The sequence below is a fragment of the Alligator sinensis genome, unplaced genomic scaffold, assembly GCF_000455745.1.
Source record: "Alligator sinensis unplaced genomic scaffold, ASM45574v1 scaffold1059_1, whole genome shotgun sequence".
Taxonomy (NCBI): Eukaryota; Metazoa; Chordata; order Crocodylia; family Alligatoridae; genus Alligator; species Alligator sinensis.
This window is the reverse complement of record NW_005842103.1, coordinates 1,050,441-1,065,837: the sequence shown is the minus strand read 5'-3', so window position 1 is coordinate 1,065,837 and position 15,397 is coordinate 1,050,441. Positions and strand designations below refer to the sequence as shown.

At 49.2% G+C, this 15,397-nt stretch overlaps 1 protein-coding gene across 9 annotated transcripts in view; it reads right to left on the bottom strand.

Annotated features, from left to right (window-relative positions):
• The window catches only part of HTR2C (5-hydroxytryptamine receptor 2C), a 391,327-nt gene that overhangs the window by 45,763 nt on the left and 330,167 nt on the right, over positions 1-15,397 (bottom strand). For all 9 annotated transcript variants that reach the window (XM_025205085.1, XM_025205083.1, XM_025205084.1 and 6 more), the window contains one exon: positions 11,776-12,419. In XM_025205085.1, coding sequence (XP_025060870.1) covers positions 11,776-12,163 — 388 coding nt within the window. In that variant the 5' untranslated portion in view covers positions 12,164-12,419. The remainder of the gene's footprint in view (positions 1-11,775; positions 12,420-15,397) is intronic.

The window sequence follows — 15,397 nt, the reverse complement described above, 5'->3', positions numbered from 1 at the left end:
GCTCTTCAGCATCGCTTCATGGGTGCTGCGATGCCAAAGGCCTGTTTTCCCGGACAACTGACAAATTGCCTACATGGGTTGTTCAATTAACGTGGAAAGTTTAACAAGTTAGTTATGAGTTGGTGAAAAGAAGGAGATAATGACCAATGATGAGAAGACAAAAACAGCCCGGGAATCTGGGACAAGTGGGGGCTGGCTCGCGGCCGTAAACCGCTCACCACTGTCATTTAGATATACATGACTGCAGTCATTTCACTTCATGCTACGGTGGCAGAATGAACTAATTGATATGGTAAATAAGATAAATGAGGATTTCTATTGTACGACGCGTCGCTTCTCTTCCTGCTTCGTTTCTCCCTCCCTCTCCATATGATGCGATGTAGGGACAACCAAAAACCTCGCTGGCACTCAGAGAGACTTCATATTTTACCTTTTCTCCACACTCACACAGGCCTTTTCTTCAGACATTCAATTCTGACTCATGCATTTCAGGTTGGGTGGCCTGAGCTCAGAGTTCATGCAGTCTTTTGAATCACTGCTATAAGTGATTAGCAAATCCACGTGGTGGGTGGCTCCTTCCAGTAAAGCAGTATGTTTTCCTACACTGCGGTATCAGAAAATACCAAGCATTTTCAATGCACGTGGCCTGTGTTAAGATTGCATAATAAAACTTTGGCAATTTCAAAGCAAAGAGCTATTTGGTACGGGGCACGGTCCCTTCATTGCATGCGTTTACTCAGGATGGCAGGTGAGGAGGGGCTAAATCTATCTTCGCAGGCATTGCGCTGCCCATCTAGTATCAAGCAACTCATTTTCCAATACCTCATTGTAGTCTTGCTTGATTCAAGACTTTCATCGTGACTAGCCAATGTCCCTCTGCTCTGCAAGACAGGGCCAGGCAAAACTAGACGGCTGAATGGGTCACTTGACCCGACAGCTGGTCCTATTCTCTCCGTTCTGCGGAGGGAATAAACAGATGAGTCTCCCACAAGTGCCAGGCGCCTCGCTGTCACTAGATAAATAATGATGATAATTATAAATAATAACAATAATCGGGTTGCAAAACCGCTCCGGCAGTTGGAGGTAACGCGCGCTGCATCTAATACCCGTCTCCCTGGAAGCTGCGGGAAGATGTCGCTTTTACATCGCCTCTTAGGAGAGCTGGGACATCGGGGCCCTCTAGTCGCAGCACACGGTGCTGGCCATTGCTCTCCGCCACCTGCTATTAGCCATCGTTAACGTGTTCGTTCAAACCAAAGACGGTTCTTCCCTTTCTGCTGGAGTTTGTAACACATTTCACAGTGACTTCTGCTAGCAAGAATCGCTGGGATCATTGCGTCCATCATGACATGCAACCTAACGTCATATATCTTAACTCAAGACCATCCTAATTAACTGAAGGATCTTCGTCTATCATCCGAAACCACAACACCTCCAGAAAAGCTGATACCCTTACTTTATACTTCAGAAGCTGTTAGCCACAAGATCAGGCCGTGTGTCCCAAAACACTAAAGAAATGTTCATTTCTCATCAACCTATTTATTTATTAGCAAACTCACTTACTTAGTGCTTTAGGCACTGCATGCCATGGAAAGCATCTTAGGCTGTCAATGTCTGAAATATTCCAACTGCTAAGTTTCTCAGAGCATTGATTAATTGGTGAAAGATCTGGCCTTACGCTACCCATCATTACTTGCTTTGTAATAAGTTTTAGGTACTGCTGGACAACTTGACATTTTAACATTTAAAAAAATAGAAGCAGAAGCCTTTGCAGAGAGTGTCTATTTAATTTCCCAGCTATGCTTGAAATGAAATGTGCTTAATCTACTTCATTAGATGAAAATTGAGGAAATGGACCTACCTGGCAAACCCAAATTTATCACCAGGCCTGAGCAAGCTCCTGTAGAAATCCATAAGTAACTTAATTTCTCATCTATTGAATATCTCATTTGTTGAGTTGCGTGAGGTTTCTCCCTGATTGCATACATCAGAAATCAGTTTATAAACCCGGCTCTGTTCTGCTGCACGTATTTAAAGTGACTAGCACAGAGCTCCTCTGAAACAGGTGCCTACCGTGATCTTCTGCACAGGTGACAAAAGGTGCCCAGCAGAAACCTCCCTGTGACGTTATCACAGCTCACGACCGTGTCCTCGGCAGCATTTCACCCCTGATCACAGCTGCACTCACGCCACACACACCGGCCCCAGCTCTGGCACAGGAATCACGTGTGGCATCACATGTGTTGCACCTCTCCAGCCCCTTGCACAAGTGCTTCTAAGCTCATGAATCTCTTACCCTGGAAACAGGAGCTAGTGCTGATGATCACTACAGGATCACAAGGACTAGAGGTCTGTTTCCACAGCAGGGGAGGGTGAGGATTTATTTCTGCATTGCACATCTATGTATGCAAGTCGACAATGACAGCGATGATCAGGGAATCGGGAAAACAGCTGGAAGGACCTCAAGAAGTCTTTTCTCCAGTCCAACCCCTGCCGAAGGCAGGGAACACAGGTGAGGTTGCAACCAATGCAAATGGACGCTGGAGTATGTCACCGAGAAGTGCTTCAGAGTTGCTCCTCTTTTATCCAGGGTCATTTTTATATGACTAGGGCAGATCTGTAGTGCTACAGGGCCATGCACCATCTGTCGCTTCACCTTGTAGAGTGCTTTTAAGGCACGTGAAGCACTCCTATATCCGTCCACAAGCCTGGCTTGGCTTCATTTCCCAGTTTCCTTAGAAAAGCTGCTCTCTACCACGCACGCCGCACGCGCATTCTCTGCCCAAGGGACGAGGCTGTCAGATTTGGCTTTGAAAAACAACTCTTGTTGCTTTTAAAAGCTAAATCTTTCCATCTTTTTTTCGGTATCACTTTAAACGAGCATTTCAATAGGCAGAATGGAAACCCTCTTTCCCCATCCAGGGAAAAAATATGTGCATGCTGCAGTGCAAACAGCAGTGGAGCGCAGGGATCAGTCAAAGAGTCAATAAAACATGGGAATACTCACTGGTAGTGATGTTTTCCATAGTCCCTCTCTTCACCCACGTGGAAGGTAAGCCGTCACCTGGGGCTTTGGCTCGATTCACTAGAATCAGGAGGTAAAAAAAGCCTGTTGGTCTGAATCAGTCATATCAGATAGCTCCTTTACAATGCTCCCAATCACGAACTTTCCCAAAGTCTCCGATCGAGAGTTTAGCAGGAAGGACAGAGAGCGGGTGAAAGGAAAGAGACTTAATTGCCAGGGAGAGTTACCCGGTCTTCGGCGGTCCAGAATATAATGCTGGATTTTGGGGAGTTGGTGGGCGGTAAGCATAGAGAGAAGCTGCTAAGTTTAACAATAGCCATTTAATCAAATGGACTAGCACATCCAAGAGTCAAGGCCTGGGAGCTGGAGATAAGCACAGTCAGATGAGCAGTAAGGTCCAGGTTTTTAACAGTGAAGGCTATTAACCACAGCAACAACTGGAGCAAGTCTGCGGTGGATTCTCCATCCCCAGAAATCCTTGACTCAAGAATGGATGTGTTCCTAAATAGACACGCTCCAGTTTGTGCAGGAATTAAGCCAGGGAAGTACTCTGTCCTGTGCTATGCAGGACCTCAGGCTGGATGATCAGCACGGCTCCTTCTGGCTTCTTAATCAATGAATCTCCGACAGACTCGGAGCGGGTGCAGGAGGAGATGCATCTTATGGCACTTAGGAAAAGGAGGTAAGAAAGAGCAGATTGCACCTAGGAGGACCCAGCTCAAATTCAGCATCAGCACTTGTTACCAGGGTCATGAATGCAAGATAGCCAGGTGCTGCTAACACATGTAGAAATAAGGACTTGTTTGCTGCAGTCGGTTGTGGCAGCAGCGTTGCTGGAGGTATTTAGGCTGAATGTCTGTCTGTTCAACAAGGGCAAATCTGCAGTCTGAAGGATGCCTGGTCTGGTCCCTGCACCATGGGGCACTGTCAGCGGGCAGAGCGGGGGATACCATGCCTGATCTCGGCAGGTGTGCTGCCCAATACTAGTTGCTTTGCTAGGACTGGGTGCTATTGTACCTACTTCTAGCAAATAAGCAGGCTTTCCTTTTTTATTGTATGCCTCTGGCTTCAAGAAGACAGGCAGTCAAACCCCAGAGGACTTACCTTCACAGCAAGAGAAACGGAAAGCGGGCCTTGGTCCAATGCCAGAGTCAGCTCCTGACAGTTAATTACGTAAGGCAAGGATTTTTGTGGGTGATGTCTTGGACTGGGCCGATTGCGTGGTTGGAATAAACTGTTAATTAAACACTTGAGCATGTCAAGAACTGGAAAGGAAAGCAAAAAATGGGTGAAGGCCATACTCCCCAGTTCAGAAGACAGAAAGGAGCTGCTTATGCCTTTTGTTGTCTGGGAAAGTCTGCAAGGGTCAGACAAGCTGCCACTAAAGGAGCACAGGAGACAAAGCCCAGGAAAGGCCTTGAAACTCTATTTCCACCATCTTAATCACCTCTGGAGCAGGAGAACAGCTGGGCACACCTTCCCTTTGGGACAAACCCATTTTGAGTCTGTGATTTATCCATCCTTAGCAGCTAAAAAGCCCCTGGTCTTGATACAGTGACTGTGAACACTTGCTATTGCTGTTTTCTGAGTCCTCCTGGGAAAGGAGAAAGCCACGATAATCCAAATGACAGAGAAACAGGAGTCAACGTTCAAGAAGGGGAAGAGAAAGAAGGACACAGAAGTTGAGAAGAAGAAGTCCTGCAGAGAACAAGCCGACTAGGGTTTGGGCACGAAGGCAGAGCTACAGCGCTACCAGACGCAGGATCTGGAGGTCCTAAAGGTTGAAATTTGCTTTCCAGGCAATTCCAGGAGCTGAGCTATGGGGACTATTAGGTCAGCCATGTGTACAGGGAAGACCTACCTGACTCTGAAAGCCCAGCATTGGAGTCAGTCTTCTGGATGTGGAGTCCAGGCTAGCAAGCTGAGCGTGCAAAGCCAGTGAAGGAGTCACGGCAAGAGCATCCTTGGAAGGGGTGGAGGTCAGGCACCATAAAGCAGGTTGCGGTGCAATGGCTGGAGCTAGGACCCAGTAATGCCTCCAACAGCATGGACCCAAAGCAAATACTTCTCCCTGGGATCCTCTCTGGTAGGTGCCGTGGGCAAGAGGAGAAGGCACTGGGGTGGGACTGGAAAAAAAAGGGGCAATTGGCCACTCTTGCACACAGCTCCCTTGAAGCCTCTGCTTGGCACGCTGTGTCACTGCTTCCTTGCATCCTTAGAAAATCAGCTAATTAAAACAGAGCATGGAAGACTTCGGTTATGGGAAAGGGAGGACTGTTTAAAGGGACAATAGCGTTGCTTAGGTAAAATACCTTCGAGCAACACATTTGTACACAATACATATTAAATAAGACTTTTCTCTGTGTGTGTGTGTGTGTGTGTGTGTGTGTGACAATATTTGTATGTGTGTGTATTCACATGTAGGGGTATTTTATCCAAACCTCTCCCACCACGCCGCATCTTGTTTTACAAAACCCAACCCTGGCTGATCAATGGGGATATCGGCTGCATGGCCCATCTCTCACCTCTGCACGCTGCATACGCTCCCCAAATGGCGTTCAGAGACGTGGCCACTGTTTCGTTAGCCTTATGCCCAGGTAAAGTTCACCTGTTTTGAGAGACCAGCACAAGATCTATGGACCAGATAAGCCCATGCAGCTTAGCAGGATGCATTAGTGCACTGACGAGAGCCGCAGAAGGAAACGAGCAAGTGAAAGGAGGAACTTTGCTCATCTACGAATAACGCTGCTGTCCTGGCACTTCCCAGCAGAAAGCTGTTTTCTGGCGCTTCCCCGTCCCATGTATCATGTCTTCATTTTTTGTACAGCACCATGTCACGCGTGGCACATTCTGGACAGATACAAATCAGGCATCCTGCCACTTTATATTCCAAAATAAAACAGCAGACAGAGCCCCAGCAGGGGTGGGAGAGGGATAGGAGAGCATGCAACAAAAGAGACAAATGCACAAGGCAGCCGATTTAAAAAGAACGGCTGCATAGTAAGAGAAGTGCTGCTTTTCAAGGGTTTGTTCACAGACACACATTCAAATGTTTATGTCATGAAACAGCCCCACTTCTAAATGTTCTTCCTTTAACCCAGTGGCTCTCAACCTTTTTTTAGACTTAAAGCACCCTCGTTCGACTCAAGGCACCCTCGTTCGACTCAAGGCACCCTCGTTCGACTCAAGGCACCCTTCATCAGACTCAAGGCATGGCTCTGTAACTTCTGGGTACTGAGTGGCACCCCGTTGCAAAAACAAATGTATTTATTGCAGAGGGGCCAGGCAGGGCGAGCCTGAACCTGCCCGTATCTGCTTATGTCCTGCGGCACCCTTCAAAGGACCTTGCGGCACCCCAGCTCCCTGGTTGGGAATCACCACCCTAAACACAGCTTCAGCACAGCTCCACAACACACCTGCTCAGCTGGCATGGAGATTACAGAGGCAAATAAGTGGTCCAGCACATCACCCAGCACGTGCTACCATACAGACTGCCCTCGCCTCAAAGCAGGATGCAACTAAAACAAGAAAAGATCCAAGGAAGGGCTGTGAAGATAATAAAAGCATGAAAAGTCAGGGCTACTTCCTTGGAGGAAAGACACAGAAGTGGAGACCTGAGAGCTGCCTGAAATGGTACCTGCTAGAGCGGAAACGCTAGTGATAGGAGGAGGGAGAACTAGTCAATGGATGTAGACAGCGGAAACACGGTAAACACGGTAACAGGAACTGTAGGACTGGCCAGGGGAACGTAAGGTTAAGAGCTAAACAGGATTAACAACAGTGCATTAGATATGGATAAGAGAAATAAAATACTCGTCTCCCATCCCTGGAGCTGGGAGAGGAGTATCCTCCTGCTTCAGGTCATGAACGAGCTAATAATTGTCTGGGGTTAGGAAGAAACTCCTGCTGCATCCCTACTACTGCATGACCGTTCATCATGGTGGTTTGATGCCTTCTTCCCGGGCTCCAGGAAGCAGGACACTGGCCCAGGGGTTGGGTCCAGCTAGATGCATCCTATGCTGAGGTCCACACTATTAGTATTGGCTGCGGGTACAGCACATCCACAAATGCCAGGAAACGGAAAGACAAGCTTCCCGAGTTCATCTTTATCGAACCAGCTCCCTTTGCTGCTGCCAGATGGCATTTTCGGAGCGGAGAACGCTGCAGGATCTCACGGGCAGGATGATGCATGCGCCTCTCTCAAGGCCCAGCAGCAGGAGCTGAGCCTGGGGTGGGGAATGTCCTACTTCTGAGGCTTTCAGGAAAAAAAAATGTAATTTTGACACTGAGCCCTTGTTTCTGCTGGTTCACACTGAAATGCCAGGACCTTCTTCCCCCAACCAGCTGCCTTCCCGTCTGCAACGGACTGCTTTAGAGTTCAAATCTGCATTCACCCCTCGGAGTGACTCCGACCAGAAAAGGACAGAGAAGGCTAGAAAGACAGAGCCAGAATAAGTGGGTAAAAAAGAAGGAATTGGAGGTAATAGCACAATAAAAAGGTGAGAGCGCCAGTGTTACAGGGCTGTATTATGCAGGCAAGTTTTCCAGGGGACAAAAAGGTTCAGCTCGTATATCCTTTACTCCAGAAGGCTTTAATGTGCTAATGTTAAGGAAGAACAACTCAAATTAAGGGAGCTCGTTCCATTTCCCTGAACTTGGAGATGCAATTTTAAGCTTTCGTTCTTCTGATTTAGTTAAGAGTTGCTAGCAACCAGCTGCCTGAGCTCCGACGCAAAGTGCTGCGTCTCTGAATTATACAGCTTCACACTTAGTGCAACACAAACGAAGTCTGCACAATCTTGCGCTGAGGCAGCACGTTTCATCTACAAAAGGCAGCGCGCGGGACAAGTGCGCTCCAGGGCAGAAATCCTTGCGGTTGCACCTGGGATGCATCAGCCCTGCGTGAAGTGCAGAGAACTTGCAAAGGAAGGTCGCTTGTGGGTTGATCTAAGCCAGGGGTATCTGAGCCATATGATCCAGGGCGTGGGTCTCAGACCGACCCCGCACGCGGCGGGCAGCTGACCCACAGACCAGCGTCCAGCGCGTGGAGCCGTGAGCTTGACACCGCCAATGTAATCAGTCATTGTACCTGTCGGCAGTTGCCGATATTCTGCTTTTACGATGCCCTGCCGGCACAATGCTCCACGTTCGGTCACGCCGAGCGTCAGGCTGGCGGGCAGGACTCGGAGGCTTTGCAGGGAGTCTGCTGTGAAGTAAGGGCACAGAAGCCCCGAACAGGCACGCAGAAAAAAGCGGCGGGACTCTTTGATATTCGTTTCTGGGTAATCAAAGGCACCGAGCTGTTCTGGAGCCGGCTGGCTTTTCTGTTGGCTCGCGCTAGGCCTTGCAGAGCCTCCAAGAGCATAAACACCAGGGTGAAAACCTTGCTTTGTAAAAAAAAATCATAATGGAGCTTTTGTTGTGGTGGCCGGTCCAGGATCACTGACTCCAGCCAGTCCTATTACTGCCTGAGAAAACTCCCAACTCGCCGAGTGGAAAAACGGAAGCCAGGAATATGGGAACTTGTAGGCACGTCTACACGTGCACTGATGCACCTTTTCTAACGTGCATTAAATTTAGTACCTCCAATGTGAGGTGATCAATTGAGGTGCATGAGGCTGTGCTAGCTACACACCAGCCCTCCTCTTGTCTCCCGTCCTCCTCATCCGGGGACAGACTCCTGGCTCTCCTCCGCCTGCACCCCAGCTTGCCTCCTTGCACTATGCAGGTACTAACGAGGTGGAAGGAGAAGGGATCTCCCAGTCGCAGGAGCCCGCTGGGCCCTGCTCCCCGACCTCGGTCCCAAAGCTCTTCCACGCGCGGCGATTCCCACGCCAAGCGAAGACAAGCGGGCACGGTCAACGGTGAGGGAAGCAGGAAAGCCGGTGCCCGTGGCCTTACTGCTGGTAGACCAGGCCCGGGAGCTCTCAGCCACATTTCCGGAGGTCATTTCCAAAAATTATTCATGCACATCCTGAGCAGAAAAGGATGACTGAAACCCCCACAAGCCTTCCTCTAGCAGTACCCAGCAACTTGCCTACGCAGGATTTTGCCATCGTCAGCTGTTAGTCCAGGCACTCAGAGAAGGAAAAATAATTACAAATGACCCCATTCATCTCTGTAGATCTCTGTATATTTATTTGCTTCCAAAAATGCAACGTGCAGGAACTGGATGCTTTAACCTGAAGTAAGCAGAACTAATTTGCTGTCTAGGCCGCACAAAAAATGTATTCCCATTTGTTGTGGGAGCCTCCGACAGCTCCCTTGCATAAATTCACTTTCTGTCAAGCCAGGAAGTCATGCAGCCTTTAGATGGTCCCTTTTGAGCTCCAGGACACACGGGATATCGCAGTAAGACATCGTTTACTCGCATAAGGACTTTGCAAGCTCTCATCAGCATCGAGCGAAGCCAAACCAGCGGCTCTCTCCTCATCACCGTGCGACTCCATTTCCGGCTGGGTAAGTCTGAGTACTGGCAGAAGCATAAAAGACACCTAAAAACACAAACTCGGGAACTTCTGGGATTGCCAGACACGTCCGAGTTGAGGCCAGGTGGATCGCTCCAAATAAATTGCTTTCTGCATAAGATCGAAGCGACGCCACAATGATGCCCCAGTCAGATACGGATTTACCCCGCTGCAGACACGGCACGTCGCTGGAGGAGCACGTGCACTCGGTCACTGGATTAAAAATGGAAACGCTGTCTGACTTGCTGTTTCAATCAAATGAAAAAGGCACATAAATATCCCTACTTTTAACTTTACCAGCCAGCAAACCAATCCAATCAGGCTCTTAAGTAAACAGCCTAATTTGTTTCTGAGGAATATTAGGGGTTTGTTGTTTTTTTTTTTTACAAAGACAAGACCTGTCAGAAACGACGGCAGCTTCGTCTCCCTGATGGATGTTGATGACTGGAAACCCACCGGCAATTCTGCGGCTCAGCAAACAGACTGCGACGTCTAGCAAGACTTACCCACTTGGTTTCCTAACCCTGTAAGATGCTCACGCTAGAAAGGCAATACTTTAGCAGGGTGTGGTACAGGTCCTCCCAAACAGCACGCATACACCATACGCATGCACGCACACGCATACATGTGCACAGGAGTTAGTGGCACAGTTAGATAGCCGCTACAGCACTTAGCTCCTGTACAGAGAGATCTCAAAGCACTCTGAGCTTCAGGGTATTGTGATTCTCATTCGACAGAGAGGAACAGCAAAGCAAAGAAAGGCGAAGGGATTTGCTCGTAGAAAGGCAGTAGCAGAGCTGGGAACAGGACAAAAGTGTCAAGAGTCTTAGCTGCACCACATCTGCCCAGGTGCGTGCGCCCAGACCCAGGGAGCGCCCTGCGGCATTCCCTGAGCACAGCTGTTTCACAGACAGCAGCGGTACCCCCCAATGACCACCACCTCTTGCAGACCCCACCTCGGCCGGCTCCCAGCACGGCACATCACTCCACTGAAATACTGCTTGCAATCACTTGGCGCTTCAAGTTGGCTCAGAAAGAACTTGCTGCCAGTGGGTTTTTTTCCCTGAGATGGTTTCTTTGAAGGAGTTGCTGATTCTCACTGGAGCGGGGTTTCTGCCAGATCATGGCCTGACTTGAGCCTACACGGAGGGAGGGAGGCGGGCATTAATGCCCAGCTCTGCCACCAAATGATGGAGGCTCCTGCCTTCAAAGGCTGCTGGTAAAGCACATGGCTTCACACCCTTGGGAGGAAGCTCAGCAGCACAGCAGGAGCAATGGAGGTGCATGGGGGGTGCGAGGGGCATTAGCTCCTCCGTAGGATTTCGGAGAACTGTTAGCAGGCCGGACACTCAGACCAACCCTGTCTGGGCCGGAGAAGGGAAAGGCGATGGGCCAGGCGCTGCCCCTGCGCCGTGACTCCCAGACCTTCATTGCTTACCCAGGGTAGAGAAGTAGTCTGACATCCAGGAATCATTTAACTCGTGTCTTGGGGTCTCATTAAAGCTATGCATGCGGGGCCAAATCGACTGCTTTCCTACAGGGCATATGCCCAAGATTTGGCCCAGCGCATGCTTTGCTGCAGCAAGCCTTTGACAGCGACAGGCGCATACTGAACTCAAGTCCAGTTCTCCGTACGCTAGGATCCAAGCTCGCGGGCCGACGACTGTTCTCAAGTCCCAAAGAAACCAGCACAAGTTCAAGGCACTCAGCATTTCTCAAGAAGGGTCTCCGGTCTTGCCAAAAGAGAAGTGGGTTTGGGTTGGTGGGTAACATGCAGTTACATCTTCGCTGCGCTCTTCGAGAATAGGTTTCACCAAAACCACCGGCAGCGGCTTGCTTGAGAAGGAAAACGATTCCTCAGCCCCGCTGTGCTCAGCAGCACGGGTCATTACTCAAATGTTTTAGGAGATCGTGCCCTCAAGACAGCACGGGAACAAAACCTGTTTTCAAAGGAACATGCATCCCACCAGCATAACCTGAGATATAACCTTCCTTCTGCGTGTCCTCGTGAGAGGGCATTTAGCAGAATTTGCTGGAATAGGACAGGCTGCACCACGAGCGCTTCTGCTACGGCCTTGAACTTGCAACCTCCCGGAGAGTCAACCGCGCACCTTCGCACCGTGCCACCCTACCACGGAGACATGACAGTCAGGCCCGTTACTGATGCCATATTTAGACTCTGCAAAGGACGTACACCGTATGACGCCATTCACAGCGCCCCCTGACACCACCATGCTGCCAAACCCGTTCAGAGGGACAGGAGGAAAAATTCAAGTCACTTACCGTAGAGAACTGTAATGAGGGACACGGGCATGACTAGGATCCCCACCAACATATCCGCCACTGCCAAGGACATCAGGAAGTAATTTGTGGCGTTCTGCAGCTTCTTCTCCAAGGAGACGGCCATGATCACCAGGATGTTCCCTCCGATAGTTAGCACAATGATAACCAAGATCAGGAGGGCCGGCCAGTTCTTCTCCCTAATGGACATACGAGAGACTTCTTCCTTCTCCGAGGTATTGAAAGGATCGAACGTGGGCAAACTCTGATTCAGAGTCAAATTGCTGCTTAACGGCCAAGCCATCAGACCACCGTGCAGACTGAAATCCAGAGTCACAGACACCGTCGTTAAGCTGACGAATATTCCAGCACCACTTAAAGTGCTCATCATCTGGGACTGGTTTTCCACTCCCTCAATCGTGCCTGGAAGCGCGTTTCATTTTCAAATGGACGGTCCACGGCAGGAGCCGAACTTCAAAACACGAGAGCCGTAAAACGGTTTGATCTTCCATAGTGGAGCAAACGTGGCAGGAGCGAGCGCGGCGCTTGTCAGGGTGACCTCAGGGACGACGGCAGGTGACCACCGACTCGTAGCGCGGAGGAGGTGGTGGCGTGGTGACGTCCAGCTCGTTTTCCTGCTCATCGTTCTGTAAAGACAAGAAAAAGGCACCTTCTTTTTCAATGAAATCACGACATACTCAACATTTCTATATCCCCACACCAGCAACATACTTCCTCTCTCTTCCCGCTGGCTAGCGTGCTCTCCAGACTGCCAGTCATTTATCTTATGCATACAGACCATGCCTATAATTATGTAGCGGGGGGGAAATCACATCAGTGTGTTCTGGCTGGTTAAAAGCTCATTATCATTAATTAAATATTTTGTGAAACCTGCAAAAGCAAGTCTGAAGAGCAAGACGTTTCAACTGATAGCCACTTCACAGAGCGTCTCCCTCCGCACCCGGTCGTGCACGGACAGTGCCAGCGATCCCAACCCACTATTACCGTGACTCGAAACAGAAGTGTTTGGATATACTCTGTACGCGCCGCGCTGGAGCACAGGTGTCATCAAAACACCACCAGAGAAGTGATTAACCCTCCCGCAGGAAAGCAAGCTATATTTGATGTTTATTTTGGCAAACGCGTGGTAAAACTCCCCCCGCAGCGCTGTCGACGGTATGCTGCCAGCCTCGCCGAACAAACAAGCCAAGCAAAGAAGGGGGGAGACAAACCTTTGCCAAAGCTGAGCTGCATTTTAATGCATTTCCCTCCTCCCCGTGCTTCTGGGCCCAGGCACGCTCACCTGGGGGGTCTGGACGTGCCCCCTACCCTGGGGGAAGCTGGCCCACGGCCCGGGTGCCCCCGTCGTGCTCAGCACAGGAGCATCGGACATTTTGTCATAGTGGTTACTGGTTTTTAGCTTAGATTTCCTACTCCTATCTTTCACTCGCTCTCTTCTCACAGACGTGTTCATCAGGCCAGGAGGTGCCAGCAGACCATCCAGCAAGATCTCCCATGTGAGACAGGCCAGACAAATTAATCCGGTCACTCCTTTAGTAATCTCAATACCATTGTTTTAGATCTCGGTTAAGCAAAGCGCTTAATCACGTGCTTAAGTTTAGGCACCTGCGTAAGTGCATGGGTGCCAAACAGACATGCAGTAATAATTAGCTGGCCTGAACCCACAGCTCAGCTGCTACTGCACCGCTGAGATTTCTGCTATTCATTTCCCCTGGAGTGGGATCAAGCTGGCAAGGAAAAGAAAAACTTTACAGTAATGAGAAATGGGGGAAAATATGGACAAAAAGCCCAGAAAGGATCATAAAGGGAAAGCAAAATGGTTTGTTTTGAGCACCCCACCCCTCTCAGCTCCCCGCTGTAACCCATAACGTTCAAGCTCTTGCGTCAGCCTTACAAAGCCAGACGAGAGAGATGTTAGCTCCCTAACACGGTCCGCACGCAACCCGGCACTTCGCTATCCAGGGATCAAAAGGTAAATGCAATTTGCAGGATTAAATTAAATTCTGGGTAAGGAAAAGAAGTGCTCAGAGTCCTGTAATAAAACGTTTAGCATTCATGGAGGCGTTGGTTACTTACTAATGGGCCTCACATGGAAAAACACTTCTTAAATGAGCAGCGTGCACAATGAACCCAGATTTGTCTCTAGACTAGAGTTAATTACTCCCAAAGGTTCTGCAGACCTCTTATTTAGGAAGAAATCTGTGCAATTTGCACAGAAAATAACAGTGCTTCCACACATGCAAATGAAACAACCAATAATCACTGGAAAGGCTCAACTGCAGAGCTCGGAAAAAAACGCTCGTCAGAAAATGGCAGCACCCTTCCAGAATATTCGTGCGAAACACGGTTCACTTTCAAATCCGATGTGAAAACAGACTTTACTAGCACTTGTGTTCGCTCTGCCAACGGCGTGCTATCGAATGCCGCGTCCCTCGAGTGGCCTCGTCGGAGAAGGTCGAGGTTGGCGATGTGATCCGCCCCCTATGAAAGCCAACGGGATTTATTGCGGGGTCTGATCATGCCGCGTGTGACGCTGGAACGAACGGGACCTGTGCACGGGGGGAAGAGGAGCACCGCCTGCGACGGTACGGATGCGGTAAAACAGCACGATGCATGACAGGTGGCAACTTGCTCAGCAGAGCAAATCAAAGAGATTTCCCCCCCACACACTTGTTCTGGTAAACTGAAAAAAGCCATAATAGCCAACTGTCAAATAGCAGAGCGACGCTGATGAATGGCACGGGGCAGTTTGCAATATCGAAGGAGTTTCAGGCAGGCATTGAATTCCAACGTCCCAGAACATCAATAGGTCTGAACGGAAGAGGAAATCCTCAGTGTCCAAGCCAATACTAGAGATGCCAAAGGTGCAAGTCTGCGACCCCACGCTCGCACGAGCTGCCCTGGTGACTTCTACGATGATGACTATTGACGGCAAGCAACGCAAGCAGGCTTTGCCTTTCCATTTCAACGTGACAGTAAAACCGAGCTGTGGTTATTGCTGCTGCTCTTTCACCGCTGCCTTTGACATGTCTTTACAAGTAAGGCTCCCTGAAAGGGGCAACGTGCAAACATCCGCAGTAGATCGCTGTGTAGCAGAAAGCCCCTTTTCCTCTTGCCTGCAGTTGCTCTCCCTACTTGGATATGTTTTTCCTCTTCTACCTTTTCTTCCTTCCTTCCTCTTTCTTTCACTTAAAGATAAGGAATTGTGTTTTGAAATTTGTATGTGTGCATTTTGTATCTCCCCTTGTATTTTGGTATTTTTATCTATTTGTGTGCCATGGCATTTGTAGCTTATATTTTATACTCCTCACCTTTCAACTAAATGTGTTTAGTTTCATAAGTAAATTATATATTGTAACAATGTTAACAAGGGCAGGAATCAAACTGCCTTTCCCTGTATCAGGCTGGCCCCTGAAAGAGCGAGTGAATCAGTGATTGAATGTGTAACGTGATTGAATGTGTAACATAGTAGCAGACAGCAATTATCACCTGGAAGCTGCAGATCAACCAAGGGAAGAACTCAGTAGAAGACAATGTAACAACCGGGAAATCTCTAAACCTGATCAAGGGCTAGAAGCCCTGGCCTGAGTTAATCAACGCCAGA